At 40.4% G+C, this 27,080-nt stretch overlaps 1 protein-coding gene across 5 annotated transcripts in view; it reads left to right on the top strand.

Moving 5' to 3' along the window:
* Window positions 1-23,136, top strand: part of Dennd4a (DENN domain containing 4A) — a 109,442-nt gene extending 86,306 nt beyond the window's left edge. For 4 of the 5 annotated variants that reach the window (XM_037207409.1, XM_037207406.1, XM_037207408.1 and 1 more), the window contains 12 exons: window positions 442-1,547; window positions 7,980-8,169; window positions 11,857-11,951; window positions 12,936-13,111; window positions 13,200-13,346; window positions 14,918-15,137; window positions 15,376-15,630; window positions 17,354-17,471; window positions 17,580-17,606; window positions 18,056-18,218; window positions 18,367-18,431; window positions 20,465-23,136. In XM_037207409.1, the coding sequence (XP_037063304.1) occupies window positions 442-1,547; window positions 7,980-8,169; window positions 11,857-11,951; window positions 12,936-13,111; window positions 13,200-13,346; window positions 14,918-15,137; window positions 15,376-15,630; window positions 17,354-17,471; window positions 17,580-17,606; window positions 18,056-18,218; window positions 18,367-18,431; window positions 20,465-20,601 (2,699 nt within the window). In that variant the 3' untranslated portion in view covers window positions 20,602-23,136. The remainder of the gene's footprint in view (window positions 1-441; window positions 1,548-7,979; window positions 8,170-11,856; window positions 11,952-12,935; window positions 13,112-13,199; window positions 13,347-14,917; window positions 15,138-15,375; window positions 15,631-17,353; window positions 17,472-17,579; window positions 17,607-18,055; window positions 18,219-18,366; window positions 18,432-20,464) is intronic. The other variant, XM_028866751.2, reaches the window with a different exon arrangement.
* Window positions 23,137-27,080: the final 3,944 nt, after the last annotated feature.

Raw genomic sequence — 27,080 nt, 5'->3', positions numbered from 1 at the left:
ATTGGTTTGATTTGATGTTTGGGGGCTTGTTTTGCATCTTAATAAGAAGATGGCGTAGACTTTCATATTCATCCAGCATAGCTGCAACTGTACAGCTGTTACTAGGTGTAAATCTGAACTGGTAAGTTTTATATTTTTAAGCAGTGCATTCTAATGGCTAGAAGCATAACCTTTCTCATTCGACAAATCTGAATTTGAATCAAGTCCTGTTACTTAAGAACAGGATAATTTTGTCTAAATAGTTTATCTCTCTTCATGTGTGTTTTATCTGCTCTGAACGTTGGAATGTTTATAGCAACAATAGCAGTGAATTTTAGAGTGGAACCTGGAAGCCAGTGAGCACCTGTTTTTATCATCCCCATTACTGGTATTTTAAATATTTAAGATGACATATATACACAGTACATTTTCATGACTGAAAGCACATTTCTCGTTTTTCAGAAAGTACACCTGAGCTGCTCTTCATGCCATCTCTTGAGGATACCAGTGAAACCCAAAACATGCGAAGCAGATGCTTCCGGAAAAGACATAAAAGTGACGATGAATCTCATTTGCAGCAGCAAATGGCCTGGGGAAATAGGAACCGTAATCTTAGTGGCGGGGTTCTGATGGGATTTATGCTGAATAGAATTAACCAGGAAACAAACCCTGGGGATATGGTTGAAAAATTAGGAGCTGATGCAAAAATTCTTTCAAATGTTATCTCTAAAAGCACAAGGCCAAATAGTCTTGACATTGGAAAGCCACCTGTAAGATCAAAAAGAGACAGCCTAGAAAAGGAATCCAGTGACGACGACGATGACGACACACCTTTCGATGGTTCTAACTGCTTGGATAAAGTGGATTCTCCTGGTATTTTTGACTTAGAAGATTTAGATGCTGAAACAGATGGATCAAAAGGAGGCGGTGTCGCTGCACAGAATCCCAAGAGGCTTCAACGTATGAACAGCAGCTTCTCAGTAAAACCTTCTGAAAAAACAGATGTTGTAACAGGATTTGATCCCCTCTCTCTCTTGGTTGCTGAGACTGAACAGCAGCAGAAGGTGGAAGAAGAAGAGGATGAAGATGATAGCAAAAGCATTCCAACACCATCTGCTAGACGTAATTTAGCTGAAGAAATTGAGATGTATATGAATAACATGAGCAGTCCTTTGGCAAGCCGTACACCAAGCATGGATTTACAACGAGCATGTGATGATAAGTTAGCTAGTAAGAAAAGTCCAACATTGGTCAAGGCCTGCAGGAGATCAAGCTTGCCTCCAAATTCTCCTAGGCCAATGAGACTTACCAAATCTAAAAGTTATACCAAAAGTGAGGAGAGACCAAGGGATAGACTGTGGTCTTCACCAGCCTTCTCACCCACTTGTCCATTTAGGGAAGGGTCTCAAGAAACGCTAGCCCATTCATCACCCTCATTTAACTTAGATACGCTGCTGGTACCTAAACTAGATGTGCTCAGGCACAGTGTGTTCTCGGCGGGGAAAGGAGTTGCAGAGAAAGCAAGCAAATGGTACTCAAGATTCACCATGTACACCACATCATCAAAGGTACGTTTGTTGGCATTTGCTGCTTTTCTTTCCTCACGCTGCCTTTACCATTACCACTGCTGAAAGCTTACGTATGAGTGTGTCTGTCTAACCATTCTCCTTCATACAGCTTATCAAAGACAATGAGTTTTTTTAAAGGTTTATTTTAATTGACAGGCATGTGTATGTGCCTATGTGAGTTCATGTGAACTATTGTGTACAAATGTCTACAGAGGCCAGGAGAGGGTATAGGATTCCTAGAAACTGTAGTTACAGACAGTTGTAAGCTGCCATGTAGATGCTGGGAACCAAACCCAGGTTCTCTGCAAGAGTAGAAACTGCTCTTAAACACTGAGCCATCTCTCCAGCCCCAAGAAAATGTTGTTGTTGTTGTTGTTGTTGTTGTTGTTGTTGTTTTTAACTTGGAATATTTGCCTGTTGCATGAAAGGTCTGAATTTCAGTATTTCCTTCAGGATGTACCTTTTTCTCAGTGTCTAGTGTGTTTCCAAAAATTACTAACCAGGCCTATGCTGTCTCTTCCTGGTTAGGATGAAGTAATTTTTGTTCCTCCCAAGAGCAAAAATGTAGATGAAATATAGAAAGTGTGTGTTTAGAATCATCCGAGAACTGTCACAATTAGAGAACAGAAAGGTAAGATTCCGGAAAGAGAATTGCAGGAAGGAACTAAAGCAGTAGTCATTTTCCCAGAAGGCATTTTTCCTAATTGTGAGCATCAAGCATAAAGTTGCCATCTTTGAGAGGGAAAACAGTGAACACTTGTGCTTCAGGTACCCTGGTCTATCACCTGGCCTTTGGGAAGCCAGTGCTGCCGCTTGGCCCAGGACATTCAGGGTTCAGTTAGACCGCTGTGTTTAATATATCCAGTGCAGCAGCTGCATCTCTCACCATAGGTCTGACGTAAGAGGGTCAGTAACAAAGCTCTTCACATGCTCCTCTGTCACCATCTTGTATCTTACAGTATTTGAGAAAGGCATGTCTCTGGGCCTCTCCATCATGGTGGATTAGGTTTTAAACAGGAAATCCATTCCAGCATTCCAATTTTACTCAGCCTTAAAATCCCTTCATCAATAAATACTAAACCAAGGGATATCAAGGATCTCCAGCTCCTTCTAAGCAGGCCATCTTTTGACAAATACTTTAGCCAACCATTCAAATTCTCAGCACCTTTCTTAACTGTTCAAGATTTCACACTAATTTATCAAGGCAACTCCACATAGTTAAAAAGGAGGTTTATTTTGGGGTAACTTACAGCCAATAAAGGGGTTGGTTACAGGATCCCGGAGAGGTGAGGTGCAGTCCAGCAGGGTTCTCTGGAGAACTCTGACTTGGTCTGTCTTCCAGCATCGAGGATCACCAGGAACCAAGAGGGCCGGCACATGTGGATCTCGGGTCTTAAGGGCTCCCGTCTTGGCTCCACCCCAGGGGCGAATCATAGGTAGGCATGGCAGTTACCAGAAGCCTCACTAGGGGTAGTACTTCCAGGTCAAAGCTGGAACAGCTACCCACTACACAGGATTGATTCCCTTAGGCAGGGTTGGAGAGGGCAATACTGTAAGAGGTGGGGAAGCACATTTTCCAAATACTGATGTTCCATGAGACAGATAAACAGAAAACCTCTGAAAAAGAGTTCTTAGGAATCCCATGGTGAGAAGAACTAGCATCTATGAGTTGCCAAAAGGGAGAACTTTGTTGAACATGTCCCTCATCGGATAGGCATATGTCTACAGCTGAGGATTAAGCTCAGTGGTCGAACTCTTGCCTAGCATGCAGGAGGCCCTAAACTCAATCTCCAAAGCCATGCAATACCTCTTTGTTTTGCATAAAGCAGGCCAAATGCCCTGTCATACTGTAGACCTATTTCAGTTATTGAATCTACCTGTTGATAAAGCTGGGCCCCCTTTCCTGGTATGCCAATTGGCATTATAGGTAGCCGTTTTATCCCCTTTGCCAAGGAGTTTTCTTTTGACTTAGCATTCCATCCTGTTGAGGGAGCAAGAGACGACATACTCTCAAAATTGTGGAACTGGTTTTTCTCTTGTGAATCTCAGGATTAACAATGATAAAGACCATGACCAAAAGCAGCTTAGAGAGGAAAGAATTTATTTAGCTTACATGTTCCAATTACAGTCCATCTTTAAGGGAAGTCTGGGCAAAACTTCAAGCAAGATCAGAGTCAGAAACTGTGATGGAAAACTTCTTACTGGGCTTATTCCCTGGGAATTGCTCAGCCTGCTCTCTCATGCCACTAAGGACTGCCTGCCCAGGGCTAGTACCATATCCACAGTGGGCTGGGCCCTCAGACATCACTCAGTAATCAAAAGAATGGCCACAGACATGCCTATAGGCTAGTCTGATGGAGGCATTCTCTAAATTGAGGTATCTCTTCCCAGATGACTCTAGTTTGTGTAGTTGAAAAAAAAAAAAAACTAACCAGAACAAAGACCCTGTCTCAAACAGTTATAACACAACAAGACAAGCAAACCCCCACATCGGGTGTCTCACAACCACCTGTACCTCCAGCTTCAGGCAGGAACTGACACTTTGGGCCTCCTCAGGAACTTGCGCTCATGTGTACATACTACATATATAATTTTTTTAAATATAAGGTTCTTGACACCTGGGAAGCAATACTCAAGGTTGTCCTCTAGATGTTAGATGGACCCATCCACAAGTCTAGCAAAAAATATTTTTCAAAACTTCAATTAATAGTTTGGATCCGCTGTGATTAACATGAGGCCACTTTAGCCCACCCTACATCCCCTTACTGATTACAAAAACTTCAGACAAAATATAAAAACAACTAAAGATTCTACAAAGCAAGTAAGAATTGGTGGAGTTGGAGGAAGAACTTCCACAGAGATGAGTTTCCTGTTTTTCATCCCATACCTCCTTGCCCCAAGGGCAGTCACAGTGGGCCATAGTAGCTCAAAAAACTGAAATCACAGGAGAACCCTTACTCTTTGCACAAAAGAATCAGGAAAGAAGGCCTTGGGGCACTAAAGAGTTTGAAGGAGACCCATTCAAGTCTTACCCTAACCCTTGATTTACACACACGATAGATGCAGACTAACAGAGAAGACTGAGTTCAAACTCCACCTACAAGAAGCAAAACATAGTACACAGTCTAAATATAATTTAGTAATGTTTACTAAAACAAAAGCATCCATATTCCCCAAAATATTATAACAGTACCTGTGCTATGCAGAGTTAAAATTCACAATAGCCAATATGAAATGATGATGATGATGATGATGATGATGATAACAATACAGATGGGCATGGTGACATGTGCCTGTAATCCCAGCACTTGGAATACAGAGTCAGAGGAATCCAGTTCTCAGCTACATTACGTAGTTTCAATGCTAGCCTGGGCTGTATAAGACTTCTCAAAAATGATGATGTAAAGAACTGAAAGGCTGGAAATAGTGGTGCACACCTTTTAGTTACAGTGACCAGGACTCTGAGGAAGAATTATCCTTAGGCTTAGGCTAAGGGAAGTTGTCCTCTGACCTCCACGAAAACCATTTCTATACACATTACATATCATAAGCAAACTACTAACAACCAAAGCCAGCTATTAAAAAAAAACAAAAACAAAAACAAAAAACCGAAGTTATGTAAGTAAACCCTGTCAGAGAGAAGAGAGGGAGGGAAGGAGAGAGAAACCCAGACAAAACAGAAGCAGGGGATATAACTCAGTGGTAAAGTGCTTACTTATCAGGAAATAAACTCATCTGAAATAAACTCAAGAACAGAATGCAGATAACAGCAAAAATAAAAGACTATAAGAATGCATAGATGATGGGGGGCTGGAGAGATAGATACCTTAGCAGATAAGCACTTGTCACTCTTGCAGAAGATCCGGGTTCAGTTCCTAGTATCCACATGGTAGCTCACAGCTATCTAGAGTTCCAGTGCCCTTTCTGACCTCTGTAAGCACTCTGTACACATGGCACATATGCAAACGTGCAGTCAAAGCACATACACAAACTAAAATATAAGTCAGTCTTTTAAAAGTGCACAGAGCCTTAGAGACTTGTTAGACATTATGAAAGTGTAAATAGGATAGGTATAGTTGTCATTTCAGAAAGGATTGAGGAAAATGATTATTGCCAAAAAGATACTTGAATACTTAGTAATACTGTAACTGACCACATTTGGAAAAAAGATACAAATTTACAGACATGGCACAACACACCATAAAGGAAAGAAAACCACATCTGCGGCCACTGAGATGGCTCACTGCCAGGACAGGCACTTGCACAAGCCTAGTGACCGAGTTCAGTTCCCAGAACCCATGTAAAGGGGGAGAACTGACCGCAGTTACTCTCTGACCTCCACACGAGCCATAGACCTCCAAAATAATAACAGATCCTTTTTAATGCATCCGTACTTACTGTAAGCAAAGGGCTAACAAAGCCATCTGTAAGAAAACAAGTCAACTTTTTAATTGTTAAAAAAAACATTAAGGGCTGGAGAGATGGCTCAGAGGTTAAGAGCACTGGCTGTTCTTCTAGAGGTCCTGAGTTCAGTTCCCAGCAACCACATAGTGGTTTATAACCATCTGTAATGAAATCTGGTGCCCTCTTCTGGCCTGCAGGGATGCAGGCAGAACACTGTATGCACAATAAATAAATAAATATTAAAAAATAACTCACTGTTTATAAAAAAAAAAAATAAAAAAAATAAAAAAAACATTAAAGAAAAATTGCTAAAAGAATAAAGTTCTGAATGGCCATGTGTTTTCGTCATAAACCCATGAAGGGAAGAATTCAGTGAGAAAGCATCTTAACATGTTGAAAGAAGACATGCCAATGCAGAGGCTTTATCCATTGAAAATACTCTTCACAGGTTTAGTTAAAATAGGGGCACTCACAGATAAAGAAGGGAAAGAGTGAATAAAAAACACCCTTGCTTTGTGAGCTGTGCTCAAGGGAGACCACGCTGAGGAAAACAGAAAAACTGCATCTTCAGGGAGGAAGGAAGAAACAAATTGTAAACAGTTGCTAGCATGATGGATGCCTTTTGCCTCCTAAGTTCCCTACAGCGCTTATAATAGCTGAAACAAAAGTTGTTGACATTGTAGAGATTGCAGTATACAACTTCATAATTTACTTCCGGGGCTGGTGGCAGGATGGGTCAGAAGGTTGAAGCACTCGCTACCAAGCCTGAGGACCTGAGTTCAGTCCAGGGACCTCCATGGTAAAAGGGGAACTGACTCCATCAGGTTACCTCCTGACCTCCACACTGTTGCTGTGGTGTGCAAATACTTCACCCCCTCAAAACAAATAAACAAAAATTTTAATTGAATTTAAAAATTGAACTTAACTGAATTCTAAAATCTTAGTAGGAAATTTTCTTGAATTTTTGAAGTCAATTTTTGTGAAATTTATTTTCTGAATGTTATAGCATGTAAATTATATCTCAATAAGATTTTCTTGTTTTTTGTTGTTGTTGTTGTTGTTGTTTTTGGAAACAGGATTTCTCTGTGTAGCTTTGCACCTTTCCTGAAACTCGCTCAGTAACCTAGACTGGCTTCAAACTCACAGAGATCCTCCTGCCTCTGCCTCCTGAGTGCTGGAATTAAAGGCGTGCGCCACCACTGCATGGCCTCAATAAAATTTTTTTAATGAAAGCATATTTCCTGACCACAGTAGAATCCAACTAAAATTATTAATAAGTGTGGTGTCAAAAAATCCAAAGTTCTAGGTAATTTATGAGTCAAAGAAAAAGATTGCTAGCCTGGAGAGGTGGCTCAGTGATTAAGAGCACTCACTGCTCTTAGAGAGGACCACAGTTAGGTTCACAGTACCCACATGGAGGTTCACCTGTCTGTAACTCTAGTACCAGAAGATCTGATGCCCTCTTCTGGCCTTCATGGGTGCTGAATGCACATTGTGCTCAGACACTCATGCAAGCAAAATAGCCATACACATAAATATAAATAAAGTATTTCTTTAAATAATGAGTATTTTTTTAAAGGCCAGCTGCAGAAGCTTGTGCTTATCATTATAGCAATAGAGAGTCAGAAATCCCAGGGGCTCACTGACCATCTAATCTGGCCTACTTGGCAAGCTTCAGGCCATGAGAGATACTGACTCAAAAAAAAAGTGGATAGCTGCAGAGGAACAACACTTAAGATTTCCTCTGAGCTGTACACATGTATGCACACCTAAACAAAATGCATGCACATGCCTACTTAAACACAATGCACACCTTAACACAGTGCAAACACACACATGGAAAGAGTTGGACTCCAGCATATTTACCCAGGGTAGTATGCCTTTGTAAAACTGGCTGTTTTTCTTGCAGAGATTATGATGTTGACCATCTGGGTAGAAGGTGGTAGGTAGTTGTTTCTATTTAAGAAGTGACTTTTAGATAATTATCTTTAAACGTGAAGGAAATTAAGCTTATAATTATGTTCTTAGGATCAAAGTTCTGATCGTACCAGTCTTTCTTCAGTGGGAGCCCAGGATTCTGAATCTACCTCTTTAACAGATGAAGATGTCTGCCATGAGTTGGAAGGAGCCACTTCCTCCCAAGAAAGCAGTGCCACTTCAGGGACCAAGGGAATTGATGTCAGCCGCACAAGCCTGGGAAGCTCTGCCTCCTTAGAAGGTCCGCCCAGTTCCTGTCATGCTGCTTACTTGCAGTCTTTCCTTCTCTGTGATTTGTTTTTTATCTAAAAGATTTGCATGGCAAACATATAAAAATAGGGACGGGGGAAGAACAGGTCATTTTCAGAGAAGTCTGGTTTCTGCCCCTATCCCTTCACATTATTTGCTTTTGTTCTAGAAGTAACTGGTTTTTTCTCACTTTTTGCTTTATCTTTTCACTTGAAAATGTAAATGCGGGTCTTTTTATATATCTTTGCTATTTTGAAACTCAAAAGGTAACATGCACTAAACCACCCATAGTTTCTTTCTCTGACCAGATCATCATGGTGTCCTGAATCATCACTAGTGAATGCCGTGCATCCATTTTCTCAGTGGCTTAGTTCATTGTGTGGCTATATCAGTTTATTTTAACTACTACCTACTGCTGAACATTAAGTATCAAGTCTGAATAATGCCACAATACATATGTGCCATTTTTTTTTAACCAATGTATCTTTCTGAGCTAATTGCTAGTTGTCCTTGAAGTAGTATTTCCAAGTTCCTTTCACAGATGAAGCACAATCCTAATTAGTCTTATCAATAAAAACCAGGAGTCAGATATTGGGGCAATGACCTGAAAGGTCATAGAAGTAAAGGAGCAACCACTAATGACTTCATACCTCTCAGGGTCCTCGGGCCGAAAAGGGGGGTGAGAGCCTGTCTACACCTGCCTTATATTCCTGTCTCAACCTCCTGATTGTGCTGGGATCAAAGGCATGAGCCTCCAAGTGATGAGATGGGATTAAAGATGTGAGCCTCCCAAGTGCTGGGATTAAAGGTGTCAGCCACCACCTCCTGGCCTCTGTGGTTAACTAGTGGCTAGCTCTGCCCTGTGGTCTCCAGGCAAGCTTTATTTTTCAGAACAGAAACAAAATATCACACAACATTTCCTCCTTTTGTCTAAATAAAAAGCAAAGGTTTTAACTAACATAGAAAAACTTTACACAATAAGAACAATAACTATGTAATAATATATACAGGCAATAATTATATTAACGATGTCTAGTCCATTAGCATTTGACAGATTCAGAGAGATTACTCCATTATCTGTCCTATTCTGGTGAGTCCAAAGTGTTGTACCTAATTTACTTTCTATCCTAACTTGCATTACCACATTTCTATATCTCCCTTTTCTTTTTTACAATGAGATCCCTGAATTTAACCTTTGTTCAGCTTTTTTCTTGACCATTACCAGTAACAACTTGTACCTAACTCCCCCTCCCCTTAAATGATAATAAATACCCATGACCCATCTTTTGAGGATGTGAGCATAGTTGTCTAGATTACTTCCTGTTGATTGGGGGCTCTAGTAATCTTTGGGGGACCCTGAGAAATTTAGAATTATAGGCAAGTCCTGACTGGAGAATTCTGTGAGGCTGGATCATCTCAACCAGCAGCCTTGAAGCTGTTCTGGATGTAGAACTCAGAGGAAACTGCAACGGAGGTGCTCTGAAATGTGGGATCATCTGGGCTGTCTGCTCCCATCAGAAATTTTTTCAGAAGTCGTCCTTGATCAAACCTGATTTTCCTTAGTCCAGAATGAATCCAGAGCCTCTCATATCCTGTGGAAATAAAAACAGAACCTCTTTCCCAAAGTTACATATCTTTTGACTTAAATTTTGAAGTCCAGATATTTTTTTAACTAAATAAATTGGTTTAATTTAGTATCTTTTACAATCAGATGTCTCTCAGCAATTATCATTTGCCCATTAACAGTCAAAAAATCCAAAGACAACACAATAAAATACAGAACATAGACTCTCTGCATTTTCATCTTTATGTGGCTTATCATATTGTTTATTATTCTATTCCCTTTTTAAGGACTTTACTATTTTTTAAGATTTATTTATTTATTATATATACAGTATTCTGTCTGCATGTATGCCTGCGTGCCAGAAGAGGGCACTAGATCTCGTTATAGATGGGTATGAGTCACCATGTGGTTGATCGGAATTGAACTCAGGACCTCAGGAAAAAACAGCCAGTGTTCTTAACCTCTGAGCCATCTCTCCAGCCCTTACTATTATTTTTAAATAATTTTTAAATCTATGACTGTTTCTACCCTTTCTCTACTCTCTCCCAAACCTACACACATTTTTCAAACATACTGTATGTAAACTGTTTAGAGGTTTGTTTATCTAAATCTGTCTTTATTGCCTATCTCTATCTTTTTCTAACTACATGAGCCTTTAAACTGCTAAGCAGTGTGGATAGGACCTCTGCCTCTGCCCTGCCTGGTTCCCTAAGAGCCCAACTTCATGGCAGAGTCATTGGCGAGAGCCATGTTCACCACCACCCCCACCACCCCCAGCTCTGGGGATCTTCTGGGTCCACACTGCCATTGAGTAGCATGCCACCTGATGCTACCCCATTTAAGTGTTTGTCTCTCTTAAAAGAGCTGTGCAATTTTTGCTGCTAGCACTGAGTCAGGAAGCCATCTCTTAAAGGAGCAGTGCCTCTGCTTGCCGCTAGTAAACAGTCTGCCCAAGAAAAAGCAGTTACCAAGAAGCCAAGTTTTGACTCTGTTTTTGTGTGTTTAGAATCCTTTTTAAAGCCTTTTCAGGCTTTATGTGGAAATTCTTGCCCCACATTGGGTGCCATATAAAGTGTGATCCTAATTAGTCTTATCACTAAAAAACCAGGAGTCAAATATCAGGGTAATAACCTGATCATAGAAGCAAAGGAGCAGCCACTAGTGACTTCTTACCTCTCTGGATCCTCAGACTGAAAAGGGGGCTTAGATCCTGTCTCCACTTCCCAAGTTCTGAAATTAAAGGTGTGAGCCTTCCAAGTGCTGGGATTAAAGCTGTGAGCCGCCACCACCTGGCCTCTGTGGTTAACTAGTGGCTAGCTCAGCCCTCTGATCTCTAGGCAAGCTTTATTTGTCAGAACACAAACGAAATATCACACAACACACAGAGGTATGCTATTATGCATTTTCAGTAGCTGTGTGTGAGAATGCTTTTTTCCCATGTTCTTGTCAGTATGACAAATTATGTTGGGTAAAGATGCTTGTTGCCAAGCCAAATAACCTGAGTGGCATCCCCAAGACCCATATGGTGAAATGAGAGTACTGACTCTACAAGTTGTCCTCTGACCTCCACATATTTATTGCATGTGATCACTCACATGCCAGCACACAAATGTACAAGGAGAGAGAAATGCATTGACTAAGCATGATGACCAACTTCTGTGTTTTGCTGTGAGGAACACACTTCAGCTTAGTTTTTATGTGTATTTCTGTTATCAAAATGAGGTGGAGAATCTGGTCTTGAACACATTTAACTAACCCCTGAGCTAGTATTTTACACCATTTTTTTTTTCATTGAAAAAGACTTTTTCAGCTGGACAGTGCCTCGGGAGGCAGTGGCATGTGGATCTCTGTGATCTCAATGCTAGACTGGCCTATATAGCCAGTTCTAGGACAGCCAGGGCTGTTAAACAGAAAAATTCTGTCGGGGGTTGGGGGATGGGGGTAGGGAGAAGGAAGGAAAGAAAGAGACTTTCTCATTGTTGATTTGTTTTTTCTAAATTACTTTTGGCATGCTTAGTAGAGCAAGTTAGTGTTTCATCAGAATTTATGGAAGAAAGGATTCTTACATTGCTCCTCCTCGGTGTTCATGGTTTTGCTCTTTATTTTTCCAATCAGGATCTCTGTCAAAGTTTGCCTTACCTGGAAAGTCAGAAACTGCATCTTCCCTCAACACCAGTAATACAAATATCTTCCAGAACTATGCAATGGAGGTACTGTTTTCCTCATGAGAGCACCTTTGTATAAAATGCACATTTCTGTAGTATTGATGGTCATTGTTGGAGTGACCGAAGTTGAGTATGTATCATCTGACATTTCAGACCGTGTATTCCCTCCAAGATCTGGTTTTTTGTTTTTGTTTGTTTGTTTGGTTGGTTGGTTTCTCAAGACAGGGTTTCTCTGTGTAGCCCTGGCTGTCCTGAAACTCACTCTGAGGCCAGGCTGGCCTCAGACTCACAGAGATATGTCTGTCTCTGCCTCCCAAGTACTGGGATTAAAGGCATGCGCAACCACCACCACCACCACCACCACCACCACCACCACCCTGGCTGCATCCAAGGTTTTTGATACCTGTTATTTCAAGTCATTGATGTCAAGCTGGTCTATTAGGACAGTTGCATGCTCGTTGGAAATTTGTCCACATTTATATTTATAGCTTGTTATGCGTACATTCTCTTTGGACATTTGTTTTGCATCATAAGCATGATCAATTTTGTTGTGCAAACTTGAAGAAGGGGAGGAAACAGCTTGGCTTTGTTGTCACCTTCCATCATGGTTTTCATTCTTTGTTAGCTTGACAAATGAAAATGAAAAGTTATACTTTCATATTTTAAAAACTTGCCCCAGTTTTTCTCAAAAATATTGCTTCCAAATATTTTGTTAAATGTGTTTACTATTTCATGCTAATTTTACATGAAGAAATTTAGATTCAGCTGGAAAATAAATAACGAGCACTGATGTGGAGTTTACGTTCCTGTGGCTTCGGAGGTTTTTGTTTTATGAACTTCAACAGCAGCATTACAGTACCATGCTAGCTTTGTCATAATGTACAGTATGTAGCTGTACATGTTGAAATCTTTTGATTAATGTCAGAATCTTTGTGAGCTTTCATTTTCCTATGGGCTTCTTGACTAAAGTGGGTTTTAATTTGTAGTATACGCAGGCCAGCTTGCTTAGTAAAATGTTCTCTTCCCTAGGTTCTCATCTCAAGTTGTTCTCGGTGTAGAACTTGTGATTGTCTTGTCCATGACGAGGAAATCATGGCTGGCTGGACAGCAGATGATTCAAATCTCAATACTACGTGCCCATTTTGTGGCAATCTTTTCTTACCCTTTCTGAATGTTGAAATCAGAGATTTAAGACGACCTGGAAGGTAACAACATGCCCTTTCTCCCTTTATGCTTAAGGATATTGTTTCCTAAAATGCCTTTTTTTCAAAATGTCTTTGATTCACATTCTAGATATTTCTTGAAGTCCAGCTCATCTACAGAAACCATGCACTTTGCATCCTCCTTCTCAAATCAAACAAGGCAGTCTTGCATTTCAGCATCAGCCTCTGGTCTCAACACATCTGCTCTCTCTGTTCAAGGGAATTATGACCTAAATAAGTAAGTATGACTGTGGAGAACGTAACTACGTATATTATACACGCTGTTGACATAGGACAGAAAAAAAAGTTGGCCATTTTAAGGTATAAGTTTCTGTAAAAAAATGTACGTTCCATAATCTCATCTCTCAACTGGTAGAGAAAGGATGATGTTTAAGGATGATCTGGTTTATATAACAAGACCCTGCCTCGGAAGGATGGATGGATGGATGGATGGATGGATGGATGGATGGATGGATGGATGGACATATTTCTATGAATAATAAATTCATTATCTTATGCTTTTTTAAAAAAAAGATTTTCTTTATTTATATTTTATATGTATGGGAGTTTTGCCTGCATATATCTAAGTGCAAAATATGCATGCAGTACCCGTGGAATCCATAAGAGGGCTTCATGCCCTCTGAAACTGGAATTAAGGATGGTTATAAGCCACTATGTGGATACTAGAAACTGAACCCAGGTCTTCTGCAAAAGCAGAAAATGCTCTCAACTCTATTTCTCCAGCCCCTCATTTTCTTAAATCCTTATTCTTAATTAAAGTGATACTAAAGTGCTCTAATGTTATAGCTATATAAGTCTGAATGTTCATATGTTAAACTTCATGAACCTCCAAAGTTATTGTTTACCTGTATTTTGCTTTTGTTTTTGTTTGTTTGTTTGTTTGCTTGTTTGTTTGTTTTGAGATAAGATCTTGTATAACCCCATTGGCCTTTAACTTGCTATGTAAATGAGAATGATCTTGAACTCTTATCCTCCTGTCTCCACCTCCCAAATTCTGGAATTATAGATGTGTGCCCATGCTCAGCTGCTTACCAATATTTAAAAATGAAAAAAATATCTGTAGTACACTTGAAGCTTATAGTGACCTGCTTTCTCTCCATCTTTTTAGGAATTAATACTAACTTCTATTTTAGAATATTTAATTTTTTGTTTATGAATATTTAGTAGTGTAAGGAAAGTTGGAGCTGATATAGAACTAGAAAATTAAAAGCATATATAGCAATCCAATATAAGTAATACATATTTAAATGCAGAAACTGGGCTCTTTTTTGCAAAAGTGCCAGATTCACCATATGTAGCTAAATAAGTGAAGCCGTGCTGTCAGCGGCATGTGCAGAGAAAGAAAATGCCTATGTACTGCTGGCAGGGCTAAACACAACCCATTTGATCATAAATACTTAGACTGTTCAACAGTCTATGTTCACCTTCTCTCATTATATGTCCCTTGTGGTCCACGGTCTCTCTCTGACTCCTGAAAGAGTATGTATCCGTATTCTCTACTGTGTATATTCAAGGGTTAGTCATGATGCTATGTAAAATCTCCTCACTAAATATTTTCAGTAAATGAAATGAATCCTGAATATTGAAGATTTGTTTGATATAAAGGAAATTTGAATTGCCACAATGCTTAAAATATATCTTATTTCCTAGTTGGTGACTGGATAGCACATTTCCTTTTATTTAATTTGCTCTGTCCAGCTCTGATTCTAAAAAGAACAGCATGGTTTTTCTAGATAAGATGATATGAAATAAGATGAGGTCAGATAAGACAGTCTAGGCACTGATAAGATTTTTCTTTTTTAAATGTCCAAGCAAATCTAAACAGGAAAATCCCTGTGCTCGAAGTATTCAGATCCCTGCTCACAGATCAAAAACAGTTGTGTCGAAATGCCCACTATTCCCAATGGCCAGGAGCATTAGTACTTGTGGCCCCTTGGATAAGGACGATCCTGAAGGACAGAAGCTTATCCCTACAGGCAGCCTGCCAGCAACTTTACAAGGAGCTACAGTATGTATTTGAGTGTTTTTCTCATTTGTAAATTGATCATTTATACAATCTTGTTCCCTTGGTCCCAAAGAACATTATTAGCTTCAATTATATTATTGTCACAAAGAGCCCCATCTCGTGATATAGTTCTGTTATCTTTCTACATATGGAAATCATAGACATTTTTAAGTATGCTTTAAATTTAAAATAATAACGCATCCTCATTCTTACATTTGTCATATATGATTTTATTCAACAGGATTCTTTAGGGTTAGAATGGCACCTTCCAAGTCCAGACCCTGTCACTGTCCCATACCTTAGTCCCTTAGTGGTATGGAAGGAACTTGAGAGCTTATTGGAAAATGAAGGTGACCATGCAATAACAGTGGCAGACTTTGTGGACCATCATCCAATTGTCTTTTGGAACTTGGTGTGGTATTTTAGACGTCTGGACTTGCCCAGTAACTTGCCTGGATTGATTCTTTCTTCGGAACATTGTAACAAGTATTCAAAGGTACGAGAGTAAAGTTAAAAGGCAATAATCATCATACTGTTTGCATATTCCTAATGATACAAAGTATGGTTTATTTTTATTTTTGGTATTTACATTATCATCTGAATCATCACATAACACAACTGTCTTCAGTTGGATTTGCAGACTAGCAGTGATACAGTTATAGTTTTAGCCTTCTCAGAATAACTTAAAACATAACTGAATTTTGTTATCACTTGAAAAGTAATATGGCAATTACTCTTATAGTAGAGCTTTTTGAGTTAGTCCCCCCCATACCTCTCTCACAAATGAGAAAGAGCACCACTTTTCCGGAGGGCATCTGATTCATACTGCAAGTATGCACTGCCGTTCTCTTCATCCCTCACTCTGAATCTTACTATGTTCATTTATTTATTTAATTGGGTTTTTCAAAATAACGCTCAGGATCAAAACCAGGGCTTCATACATGCCAGGCAAGGGCTCCACCACTGAGATGCATCTTCAGTCATTTTATATTTACATTTGTATGTGGTTTTGTTTTGTTTTATCTGTGTATGTGAGTACAGATGCATACTGTGGTCAGAGAACAACCTCAGAAGTTAGCACTGACCTCCCACCTTGTTTGGAAGCAGAGTCTTTTTGTTGCATTTCTGCTGTGGACTCTAGGTTTGCCAGTCCACAATCCTAGGAATTCTCCATTGTCTACCTCCCATCTCCTCATGGGGGCACTCGTAGCATAGACATTCACATGACTGTGTCCAGCTTTTACGTGTGTTCTAGTGATTTGAACTCAGGTCCTCACACTTGTGTGCCAGGCACTTAACCCACTGAGCCATCTACCCAGCCCTGAGATGCTGTTTTATAAGGGTGTTTTTACCTTTTCTTATGATGGACAACCGAAGTGCAGTCTCTAAACTCGGAATTTTTTGTCTTCTCTCTTGTTTTTCTGTCTGTGACCGTGCATATGCTTTTGGGTTTTTTTCCCCAGTACATTATAGATGACTGACAGAATATTAATTCAGCCGTAATTGTCTTAGCTGGGCAAGTGCCTTGAACTGAGAAATAGTGGGTGGAGGGAACAGGCCTTCTAGATTTATTTTTCTGTAGACTCCTGAGCAGAGACAAGATTAGCTCTGTGTGATGTCCCTTCTCGCTTGCCTAAAGTGCCTTATTAAATCTGCTGCTTAGAGATCATTACCCTCTCACCCCAGCATGTCTTCCTTCAGTGGGTATCAAATATGTAAAAATAAGAAATTTTCTGTTCTTTTTTCTTTCCTGTGTATCTTAAAATTTTTTATAAGACGTTGTGCTGTCTAGTTTTATGTCCACTTGACACAATCTGGAGTCATTTGGGAAGAAGGAACCTCCATTGACAAAATGCCCCTGTCAGATTGACCTGTGGGCAAGCCTCTGGTGCATTTATTAATTAGTGGTGGGTGTGGGAGGGTCCAGACCACTGTCCAGGGTGCTGTAAGCAAGCAGGCTGAGCAGGCCATGGGGAGCAAGTGAGCAAGCAGTGTTTCTCCATGGCTTCTGCTTCAGTCCCTGCCTTCAGGTTCCTGCTGTGAGGTCCTGCCCTGGTTTCCCTCAGTGATGGAGTGTGACCCAAGAGTTGTAAGCTGAAATACCCTTTCCTCCCCAAGTCGTGATGTTTTATCACAGCAATGGAAACCCTAAGACAGGCTTTATAAAATATTTACAAAATTATGTAAAGATCAATAATAAATTTTATTTTACAACACAGATTCCCCGCCATTGTATGTCTGAAGACAGCAAATATGTTTTAATACAGATGTTATGGGACAACATGAAATTACATCAGGATCCGGGGCAACCCCTGTACATCCTCTGGAATGCCCACAGTAAGTGATGTCATAGAATGCTCACTTGAGGAGAGTCATCTCCTCCTCCTTGAAAAACCCTCAGTGTGTATAATTGACTTCTACATCACTGTGCTTTGTGTCTTCCAGGTCAGAACCGCACGCTGCTGTTTGAGAGTGAGTGTTAACTGATGTGTTAGTGCTGCCTTCTGGGGAGGAGCTGAGCTCTTGGTTCTGTTTGGGAGGCTGCTCTGTATGTGGTGAAGGGCTTGCTTGTGTTCTCTACAGTTCGACTTGAAGAACATTGTCCCAACTTCTTCTTTTACTTATTTTTTGTTTCCGTCCCTGGCTGCTGATGCAGACTTTCCTTCAGGGGCTGTAGTAAGGAAAACTACTTTTAGTTGTCTGTTTGACAACTAAAATTCCTCAGGCCTATTTTTATTACTATTTGTTTTACTTTTCCTATTTCATTCTTTTATTTTTAAACTTCTGTTCTTTACTTATTGTCCTTCATTTGTTTTTTAATGCCTTGTAATGTCTTCAACACTTGTTAGTTGCTGTTTAATTTATTTCTCCCTTCTACAAAAAAAAACATTTCCTTCACCTGCTCTTTTGTTCTTTTATAGCTCAAAAGTATCCAATGGTTCATTTATTACAAAAAAATGATAACTCATTTAACCAGGAACTGTTGAAAAGCATGGTGAAAAGCATTAAAATGAACGATGTCTATGGGCCCATGAGTCAGATTTTAGAAACACTGAATAAGTGTCCACATTTCAAAAGACAGCGGTAAGTCTTCACCTCAGTCTTTACCTCTGGTTATTTCTCTAACCAGATGCATCCTGTTTGCTTCATCATGCTTATACTTACGTAGCATAAAAGAGAACATAGACGCTCTAAGGAGTCTAACATTTTTTCCATGTCTTTTGGTCCACAGGAGTTTATATAGAGAAATACTATTTCTCTCACTTGTGGCACTGGGAAGAGAAAACATTGATATAGGTAATATAGTTATACAGCGTATTGTAGTTTTTAAAGGGTTTTCATTAGTGGTCTTAATTATTATCTCATTGCATTGACTTATTAGAAAAATGGTTCTTTTATTTTTAGCATCTCTTTAAGATGTATTATTTTTAAGTGATGTGTATGTGTTTATCTGTATGGAGGTTTGTGCATTTGAGTGCAGGTGCCTGTGGGGTCCAGAAAGAAGAGATTCCCTAACCCTGGAGTTACAGGCTGTTGTGAGCCACCCCGCTGGGTGCTGGGAACTGAACTCAGGCCCTCTGCAAGAGCAGCAGGCACTCTAAGTAATGCGCCACCTCTCCAGCTCCACCGTTGTTTTTGTTTGTTCGTTGGGTTGTTGGTTGGTTTTTAGCTAATGTAAAAGATACTTTAGTCGTGGATTGTATGATGATGCAAATAATAAGCCACTATCTCTTGGGACTCACAGTGTAGTGAGTTTCTCCAAGCACTATCTAATTCTCTACAAGTTCCTATGAGAGTGGTCCTATTACCAGTTGTATATTACCTAAGCATTAAGGATCCAGGAGGCCAAGCAACTTAACCTCAGTCTCAGGCTTGCAGTGTTGTGTGATATCACTAAGGACATTAAATTTACCTGATGACCTGAGTTTGAGCTCTGGAAAACACATGATCGAAGGAGAGAGCCAAGTCCTGCAAGTTGTTCTGTAGCCTATGTACATACACCATAACACATGTGCATACACGCACACACACACACAAATAAATAAATACAAATTTAAAACTATTTAGATATGAATTGAAGTCACGTAGAGATCAATGTTTAGAATCTTTGTTTAAAAAGGAAATGTAAGAGCTGGCGTGATCCTCGGTAGGTAAAAGCACTTGCCCATGTCAAGCGTGATGACCTGAGTTTAATCCCTGGATCCCACAGTTAGAAGGAGAGGACTGACTCCCAAAAGATATCTCCTGACATCTACATGTGCACATCATAGCACACACACTTGTGTATATACACACACAATAACAACAATAATAGTAAACCTTTAAAAGTATGATCCAAGTAAATGCAGTCAGAGGCTGCCGAGACGGCTCACAGAGAAGGGCACTCGCTGCTCTCCCAGAGAGTTAGAGCTCAGTTCCCAGTACCCATGTCAAGCAACTATATCTTCCTGTAACTCCAGCTCCAGGGGATCCAGTGCCGCCTTCTGCCCCCCAGATGACCTACCTACACACATGTATACAAACACAGTCACTGGAGGCCTAGAAATAAGAAATTTGACAAATGATTTTCACATTTAATTGGAAAAATGATTGCACAGAGATTGGCAGGAAACAAAACTGGTAAAAGAAACAATAAAGACATTGAAATGGTACAGTAGAAAATATCTGGTTAACATCTGCCTGCCTCTGCCTCCCAAGTGCTGGGAGTAAAGACATGCACCACCACTGCCCAACAGTAAAATTTAACTGTAAAACAAAAATTATATCATAAAGGTAAAAAATTAGGGATCCTTTTTTTTCTTAATCTTGTTTTGTTAGGGAAAATTACTATGATTTTTTTTTTCTTTTTCTCAGTGCTAGAAATTGAACCTAGAGCTTCAGGCATGCAATGCAAGGCAAGTGTGCCGCCATGGAGGAGTAGTCCCAGCACTTGGTTCTTTGTTTGGAGTCGGGTTCTTCTTGATCTTGTTCTGTAGCCCAGACAGGCCTTGAGCTGACGGTCTTCCGGCCTCAGCTTCTGCAGTGCCTTGACAGCTGGACTGTAACAGGGGCTTTGCTCCATTGCTTCTTCTTGCTGTTTAATTGAGCATGAAAAGCAAATTACAAAAATATGTGCATGGTATTCAGTGGTTTTAGCACTGATGTTTGGTCTGTACTACTACCTCTGAAATGCGTTGTACTCTAAGGCTCCCCTTCTTTAGGCTCAAAACATATTCTTTGTCCCCATAGGTTTTTTTTTTTTGTTGTTGTTGTTGTTATATCATAGCAACTTGATTGTGATCAATATCAGCCATTAATTTCTTCTTTTATTTCTTAATGACATTTTGCAGATGCATTTGACAAAGAGTACAAGATGGCATATGATCGTCTCACACCTAGTCAAGTCAAGAGCACACATAACTGTGACAGGCCGCCAAGTACTGGGGTGATGGAATGCCGGAAAACCTTTGGAGAACCTTACCTTTAGATGGGTGTGTGTGTGTGTGTGTGTGTGTGTGTGTGTGTGTGTACATTCAATATATATTGTATAGTCAGTGTACAAAGGAACACTTTTAGACTCTAAACTTCACTTTTTGAAAAGGCATTTGTAAATGGATTGGAAGGTTTAGGTCACTTGTGTACAGAATGCTTTCGTAAGAGGACAGTGACAGATAGGGAGAGAGCCACTTATTTCCCATTTCTTTCTTCATTAGCTCCCCTGTAGAGTAATTAAGTACTTTGTGATGAGAAAGTCTCTTTAAAAACTTGATTGCCACAGATTAGACAACTGTTTTATGGTTTCTCTTAAAAGAAACAGGTAGGAAAATCATGTATGGAACCTAAACAGAAATGTGAGATCAAAGTATCTCCTGCTTTCATGGACTATTCAAATGTTTTAACCATGAAGTTGTATTATACATATTTTAAATTGTTTATAGTAAGTTGATATTTTTTTAATTTTTAAATTTAATATAGCAAACTTAAAATGAATTTAAACTTATGAAACAAGTGTTTATTTTCTTTGTCTCTGCTCTTTGAAGTAAGTAGCACAGCGGCAGATCTCTATATGTATATCTACCTATATTTTTTTTATTACTGAGAGAATGAATTTTAGCACGTCAGTGCTGGTGTCAGCGTCCTCCTCGGATTGCATGCTAGCACCCCAAGTCTGACCACTGAGAGGGAGTGATGGAAGGCAGGGCATGAGTGCTGCAGGAAGTCAGGCAGGGTGCCTACGCATGGTCCAGTCTCCTCCAGTGTGAGTAGATGCGAACAGTACCCAGGGAAAGTAGCTCACAATCCAAATATCAACTTAAATGTTAATATTCTATGTGGAAACTTACAGAGGGGAAATACGATTGACATCTGATTCTTCCAAATTTCACCCAAAATATTGGGTATAAAGCAAATTGTACTATAAAATATGTATCTGAAATAACGTTTTAATGGGGTATTCTGTTAATAATATGTATAGAGAGAGATTCAAAGTATTTTTTGAAAGCAGAAAAATAGTAACCGTTTAAAAGTACAGCCAGAGAGAATTTCCCATATTGAGGAACTTAGCTTTTCAACAAGCTTCAGAATCTGAAGCTCATGGAATCTAAAATGTAGAACTATACATAATCAGACAATAAATTCAATGTTCAAACACCATGAGTATTAAATTGACTTTTAAAATGTATTTTTAGTTACATTATTTCTAAGATCACTTTCTATGAATAATTTCTCATAAGGAAAAAGCATCCTTTGTCCTTTAAAATTGTTCATGTCTTCTCAGTGTATGTATGTACATTTGCAAAGGTTATCATTGATAACAGAAGGCTAGCCATTTTAAAAGAAGAGAAAGGAGGTGGTCCCAAACTTGGTGTTTAGAGCCAACAGACATGATGCTTGACCTGGAAATATCTTAGACCCCTGAGACTCAGCAGTTCAGCCACAGAAAAGCTGCCTTTCAGTTCCTGCCACCACTGAGTAGCCAGGCTGAAGTGTTGCATGGCTTTTGCCCTCTGGCAAGTTGTGGAGAGAGCATAAAATGTGAATCTTGAGTTCAGTTGGTTCGAGGCTGAACTTCCTTACTTGAAAACACTGGTGCTATGCACGCGTACCTGCGCTCCTGTGGGATCCACCCAGCCTCACTCTGCTGTCCTGTTCCACACTCCCCAAGTCACGGGAAGCTGAGAGGAACACTTGAGAGAGGAGGCTGTCGGCACTGGTGGTGAACATCCCCTCAAACGGGATTTGGGTTCTCGTCTGTGTTTTCTTTCTCCTTCCCTTATGAGAACAGCTCGCACTGTTCCCTCCAGTCTCCACAGTGCAGACTGTGTAAGAAGTAGTCTGACAGACAGAGCGGCTCTTCATACTCACTCAGAAGGCTGAGCACGCTTTCTGTCTCCCAGCCCTACCCTGAGTTCGTTTTTGTCTCTGAATAAAGTTGTGCTTCTCCTGCTTTTAATCTCCAGGAAGTATTATTGTTTGAAGATAATTTTTAAAAATAATATCTAAAACATGGAATAGAACTCAGTCAGCCTTGCTCCAAAGAAAACTAGAGTAAGGATCATCTTTTGAAACAATTTAATACAAGCTGTTTTTCGGTTTTTCTATTGAACACACGTCTTGGAAAATTGTGGCCAGTAGTGTTGGAGAGCAATGTCCTTTTCCTCCACTATCTAAGTTCTTATTTCTCATTCTTAGTTTTGCTTATGTTTAAATTGTTGGAAATAAACCATGCTTTTGCTAGTATAGTTTGTTTAAGACTCTTACTAGGTTTGAATGTTATTCAGTATATGTACATACTACTTTAAATATTCAGCATTTTCCTCCTGTTGCCCGACGTCACAGTACATAGCTATTCACCTTCTGATTTTGTCTTTTTTCTTAACTTTTTTATAACCTTTAAACCCCTGAAACTATCACCTTATCTATAATAAGGTTCTCTAGTATGTCTTCTCATTTTGTATATAGAGAAACGACCCTGAAAATGTTGGTTCAGCATTTTAGGCAATAAATACTTATTTTTACTTCATGTTGATAATTATTATTTATTGGTGCAACTAACAAGTGTTAGCTAATCCTATATATAACTTGCATTGTATTTTAAATAACTTATGGAAAAAATACTTTTTTTAAATGGGCAGTAGTTGAGCATTATTTTATTTCTTCCGCCATAATTTAAAGGCTACTTTTCGGCACTTCATGTCAGAGTAAGAAGAGAAAGAGCAGTGGCCTTTGAGAGGCCTTGGCCTGGTGCTGTGGCTGGGGTGCTCACCTGTTTAGATTCAGCACAAAGCCCTATGTGACCTGAACTCGAGCAAATGCCTGCCTTCATGGACATCAGCATCCTCAGGACTTGGAGTCTTATCACCCACCCCCATACTACCTGACTTTGCTAGCCCCAGGGAAAGCACATCACTGGCTAACCGTGTTTACAGGAGAAGAGGGCATTCATCTGTGTAGGAACTGCGTGACTCGTCCATGCACACACTCACACTCTGAGGCAGACTCTACTGAAACAGTTCCTGTAGTCTTTCTGTAGTTGCTGTTCCTCTTTATATAAAGAGTTATTTCCAAATGATTTTCTTTTAATGTAGCAACTGGTGGACTAGTCTATACAAGAACATTTTCAGGTTTTACTGACTAATTACAGTGAAGGACCTGAAGACCAGAAGTATACCTCTGGCTCTGCAGGCTAACTTGGGCATGGCTATCCTGCCATGTTGCACAAATCCTAATGGGTCTTATTTTAAAAACCTGGAGCCAGATGTCAGGGTGAAAGCTGAAAGATTTCAGAAACAGAGCAAGCCACAGCCACCACCTCTTACCTTACCAACTTCTCAGCCTGAAAGAGCGTGAGTTCCTGTCTCCTCCCGCCTTATATTTCTTTCTCTGCCCAGCCATATCACTTCCTGTATCAACTTTCCTAGTGCCGGGATTGAAGGTGAGTGATCCCAAGTGCTGGAATTAAAGGTGTGTGCCACCACTGCCTGGTTCTGTTTCCCTTTTAGACTAGATTAATTTCATGTAGCCCAGCATGGCCTTGAACTCAAAGAAATCCAGATGGATCTCTGCCTCCTGAGTGTTAGGATTAAAGGTGTGTGCCACCACTGCCTGACCACTGTGGCTAACTCTGTGGCTAGCTCTGTCGTCAATCTTCAGGCAAGCTTTATTAGAGTACAACAAAATATCACCACACAGCCAAGCCCTGCTGACCCCCTAGGGATGGACAGGTTTTCTCAGAGAGCCCTTTTTCTTCATAGGGACCAGTCCCAGAATACTTACAGACTGTACCTGCAGATAAGAGCAACTAATTATTTCCATTTACCTTACCAAACTGTACTTTCAATATAAATTTCAGTTCCTGCCCCCTCAGAACTCAGTTGTTAAATGAAAATTTTGATATAGACAGTGTTGTTTAGAAAAACAGTTAAAACCATTTTCATATCTATTAGTGACAGTATAATATAATGGTCAAAATACATACAGTAGCTATTTTAAAACAGCAATTCCCAAAAATTTCAGGTAGATCCATTTTCATTTATTATATAACAGTTTAACCCAGTTAGTCAGGAAGTGCTTCCTATTGCTTGGGTGGACATCCGGGGTCTACAGCTGCAGGGAAGGGAGAGAGCAGCTGTAGGCACTGTTGCCAGCGCACACTCCCCCCCTCACACAACCCCCCAAACCCCCACCCTGCCACCGCTCAGACTTCCGGGCTCAAAGTACAAGGTCGCATTTGCTTCAGGTAATTCTACAAATTGCTATCAAATGAAAGGGCCATCTCAACCTTGTCTTAGCGTGTTAGCATACTGGTTTATCCCTCATAAAAAGGCGTGCTTTTAGTAAGTTAGGGTGGGTTTATAAATATATAACACAAATGTAATTGGGGCATGAGAGATGCCTCAGCAGGTAAGAGTGCTTCCTGCTCTTCTGGAGGGTCAGACTCCAGACCCCAGTGTCCACATCAGGAGGCACCCACTTCAGCTCCATGAGTTTCAACACCCTCTTCTGACTTCTACAGGTGCATGCACATGTGTGAACACACACACACACACCTTAGCACTCATGTATGCACACATACAACATCCTAAAAGATACAACCCAGGGGTGCTGCCTTTGCCTAGCATAGTGGTTCTCAGCCTGTGGGTCAAGACCCCTTTGGGGGTTGAAGGACCCTTTCACAGGGGTTGCCTAAGACCATCAGAAAACACAAGTATTTACATTATGATTCATAACAGCAAAATTACACTTATGAAGTAGCAACGAAAATAATTTTATAGTTGGGGGGTCCCCACAACATGAGGAAAAGGTTAAAAGGTTGCAGCATCAGGAAGGTTGAGAACCACTGGCCTAGCATGACAGGAGCCCTAGGTTTAATCTCTAGGATTTAAAAATGATCCTGGAGGAGAGGGAAAAAAAAACTTCAATGTTTAGACGCTGGAGAGATGGTTCGGTGGTTAAGAGCACTGGCTGCTTTTCCAGAGGACTCAAGTTCAGTTCCCAGCACTCACATCAGAAGGCTCATAACTGCCTGTAGCTCTAGCTGCAAAGGATCTGACCCCTCTCCTGACTTTTGCACGTGTCTAGCACACACAAGGACACATATGTTAGTAAAAACATTAATTCAAGTTATGTTCTCTGTGCCTCTGAAGTAGTTGCTTCCCCAGTGAACCCCCACTCATCTGCCAGAGACCCAGCTTTTCTCTTTGTGCTTGTCCTTTCCTGTCACAATAGGAAGTGCTTGGAACTTCCTTTGCGGACAAAGGAAAATGCCAGAAATTCAGCTGCTTGGGGAAAGGATATAAGATCATTCTGGTTTTAATCATTAAATGGTTTTATAATTGTGGAATTTCTCACTGTCCACCACTCTGCCTGATGAGCATCAGACCTTTGGCTGTTGGCAAAGTGACATCTTTGAGGCAAGGTGGAGCTGGCTGCTGACAAGGTATTGGCACCCAGAATGTTGGTATTGGCCTTCCTTTCCACAGGATTGTTCTTTCCTGTTGAGCCATGGCCTGTGGAGGCTGCACAGAAGAGTGGCCCCAGGAAGGAGGATAGTTAAGACCAGGAAACGAGGGACGGGAGGAGCTGACTGGGCAGGTGAACAGTTCATACGGCAAGCGGAAGGACTTGAGTTGGGTCCCCACATAAAAGACAGGTGCCTGTAATCCCAGTCTGCGGATGAAGGGAAACCAGGAGCCTGTCTAGCCTAGTCAGAGAGTTCCAGGCTCAGTGAGAGAGTCCATCTCAAAAAAAGGGTAGAAAGTGTGAGAAAGACACCCCATGTCGGGCTGGAGAGATGGCTCAGAGGTTAAGAGCACCGACTGCTCTTCCAGATGTCCTGAGTTGTTCAATTCCCAGCAACCACATGGTGGCTCACAACCATCTGTAATGAGATCTGGCACCCCTCTTCTGTATACATAATAAATAAATCTTTAAAAAATAATAATAATAAAGTCTCTGATGCCATTGCGCAAGTTTCTTTAAAAAAAAAAGACACCCCATGTCAACCTCCATGTTTACATGCATGTGCATGTATGAGCACGTTCTCACACCACACACACACACACACACACACACACACACACACGCACACACGCACTCACAGAGACAGAGAGAGAGAGAGAGATTTGAACATATATTCTTTACCAGTCTTCTCGTGATTTCTGACCCATTGACCTAAAGATGGGGTGAGTCCATCCATGTTTGTAAAATAAAATACAAGTGGATCCACAGTTTTCATTGAAATTTAATAAAAGTTATTTCCAAAAAATGGGAATCTTGAAAAAGCACAGCCCATCTTAAAAGATGAATACTTGAAAACCTCCACCCTCCAACACCAGAATGACTGATTGTTTACTCCATAGCTGTCCTGCCATCTTCTTACATGTTACCACATCATTCCCATGATTATGACTTCAGCTGAATCTGCCATCATAATCTGGAGATGCATAAGCTCCTTGTGATCTGAAC

Source organism: Peromyscus leucopus, chromosome 7, assembly GCF_004664715.2.
Source record: "Peromyscus leucopus breed LL Stock chromosome 7, UCI_PerLeu_2.1, whole genome shotgun sequence".
Lineage (NCBI taxonomy): Eukaryota > Metazoa > Chordata > Mammalia > Rodentia > Cricetidae > Peromyscus > Peromyscus leucopus.
This window is presented reverse-complemented; position numbering and strand designations above follow the sequence as displayed.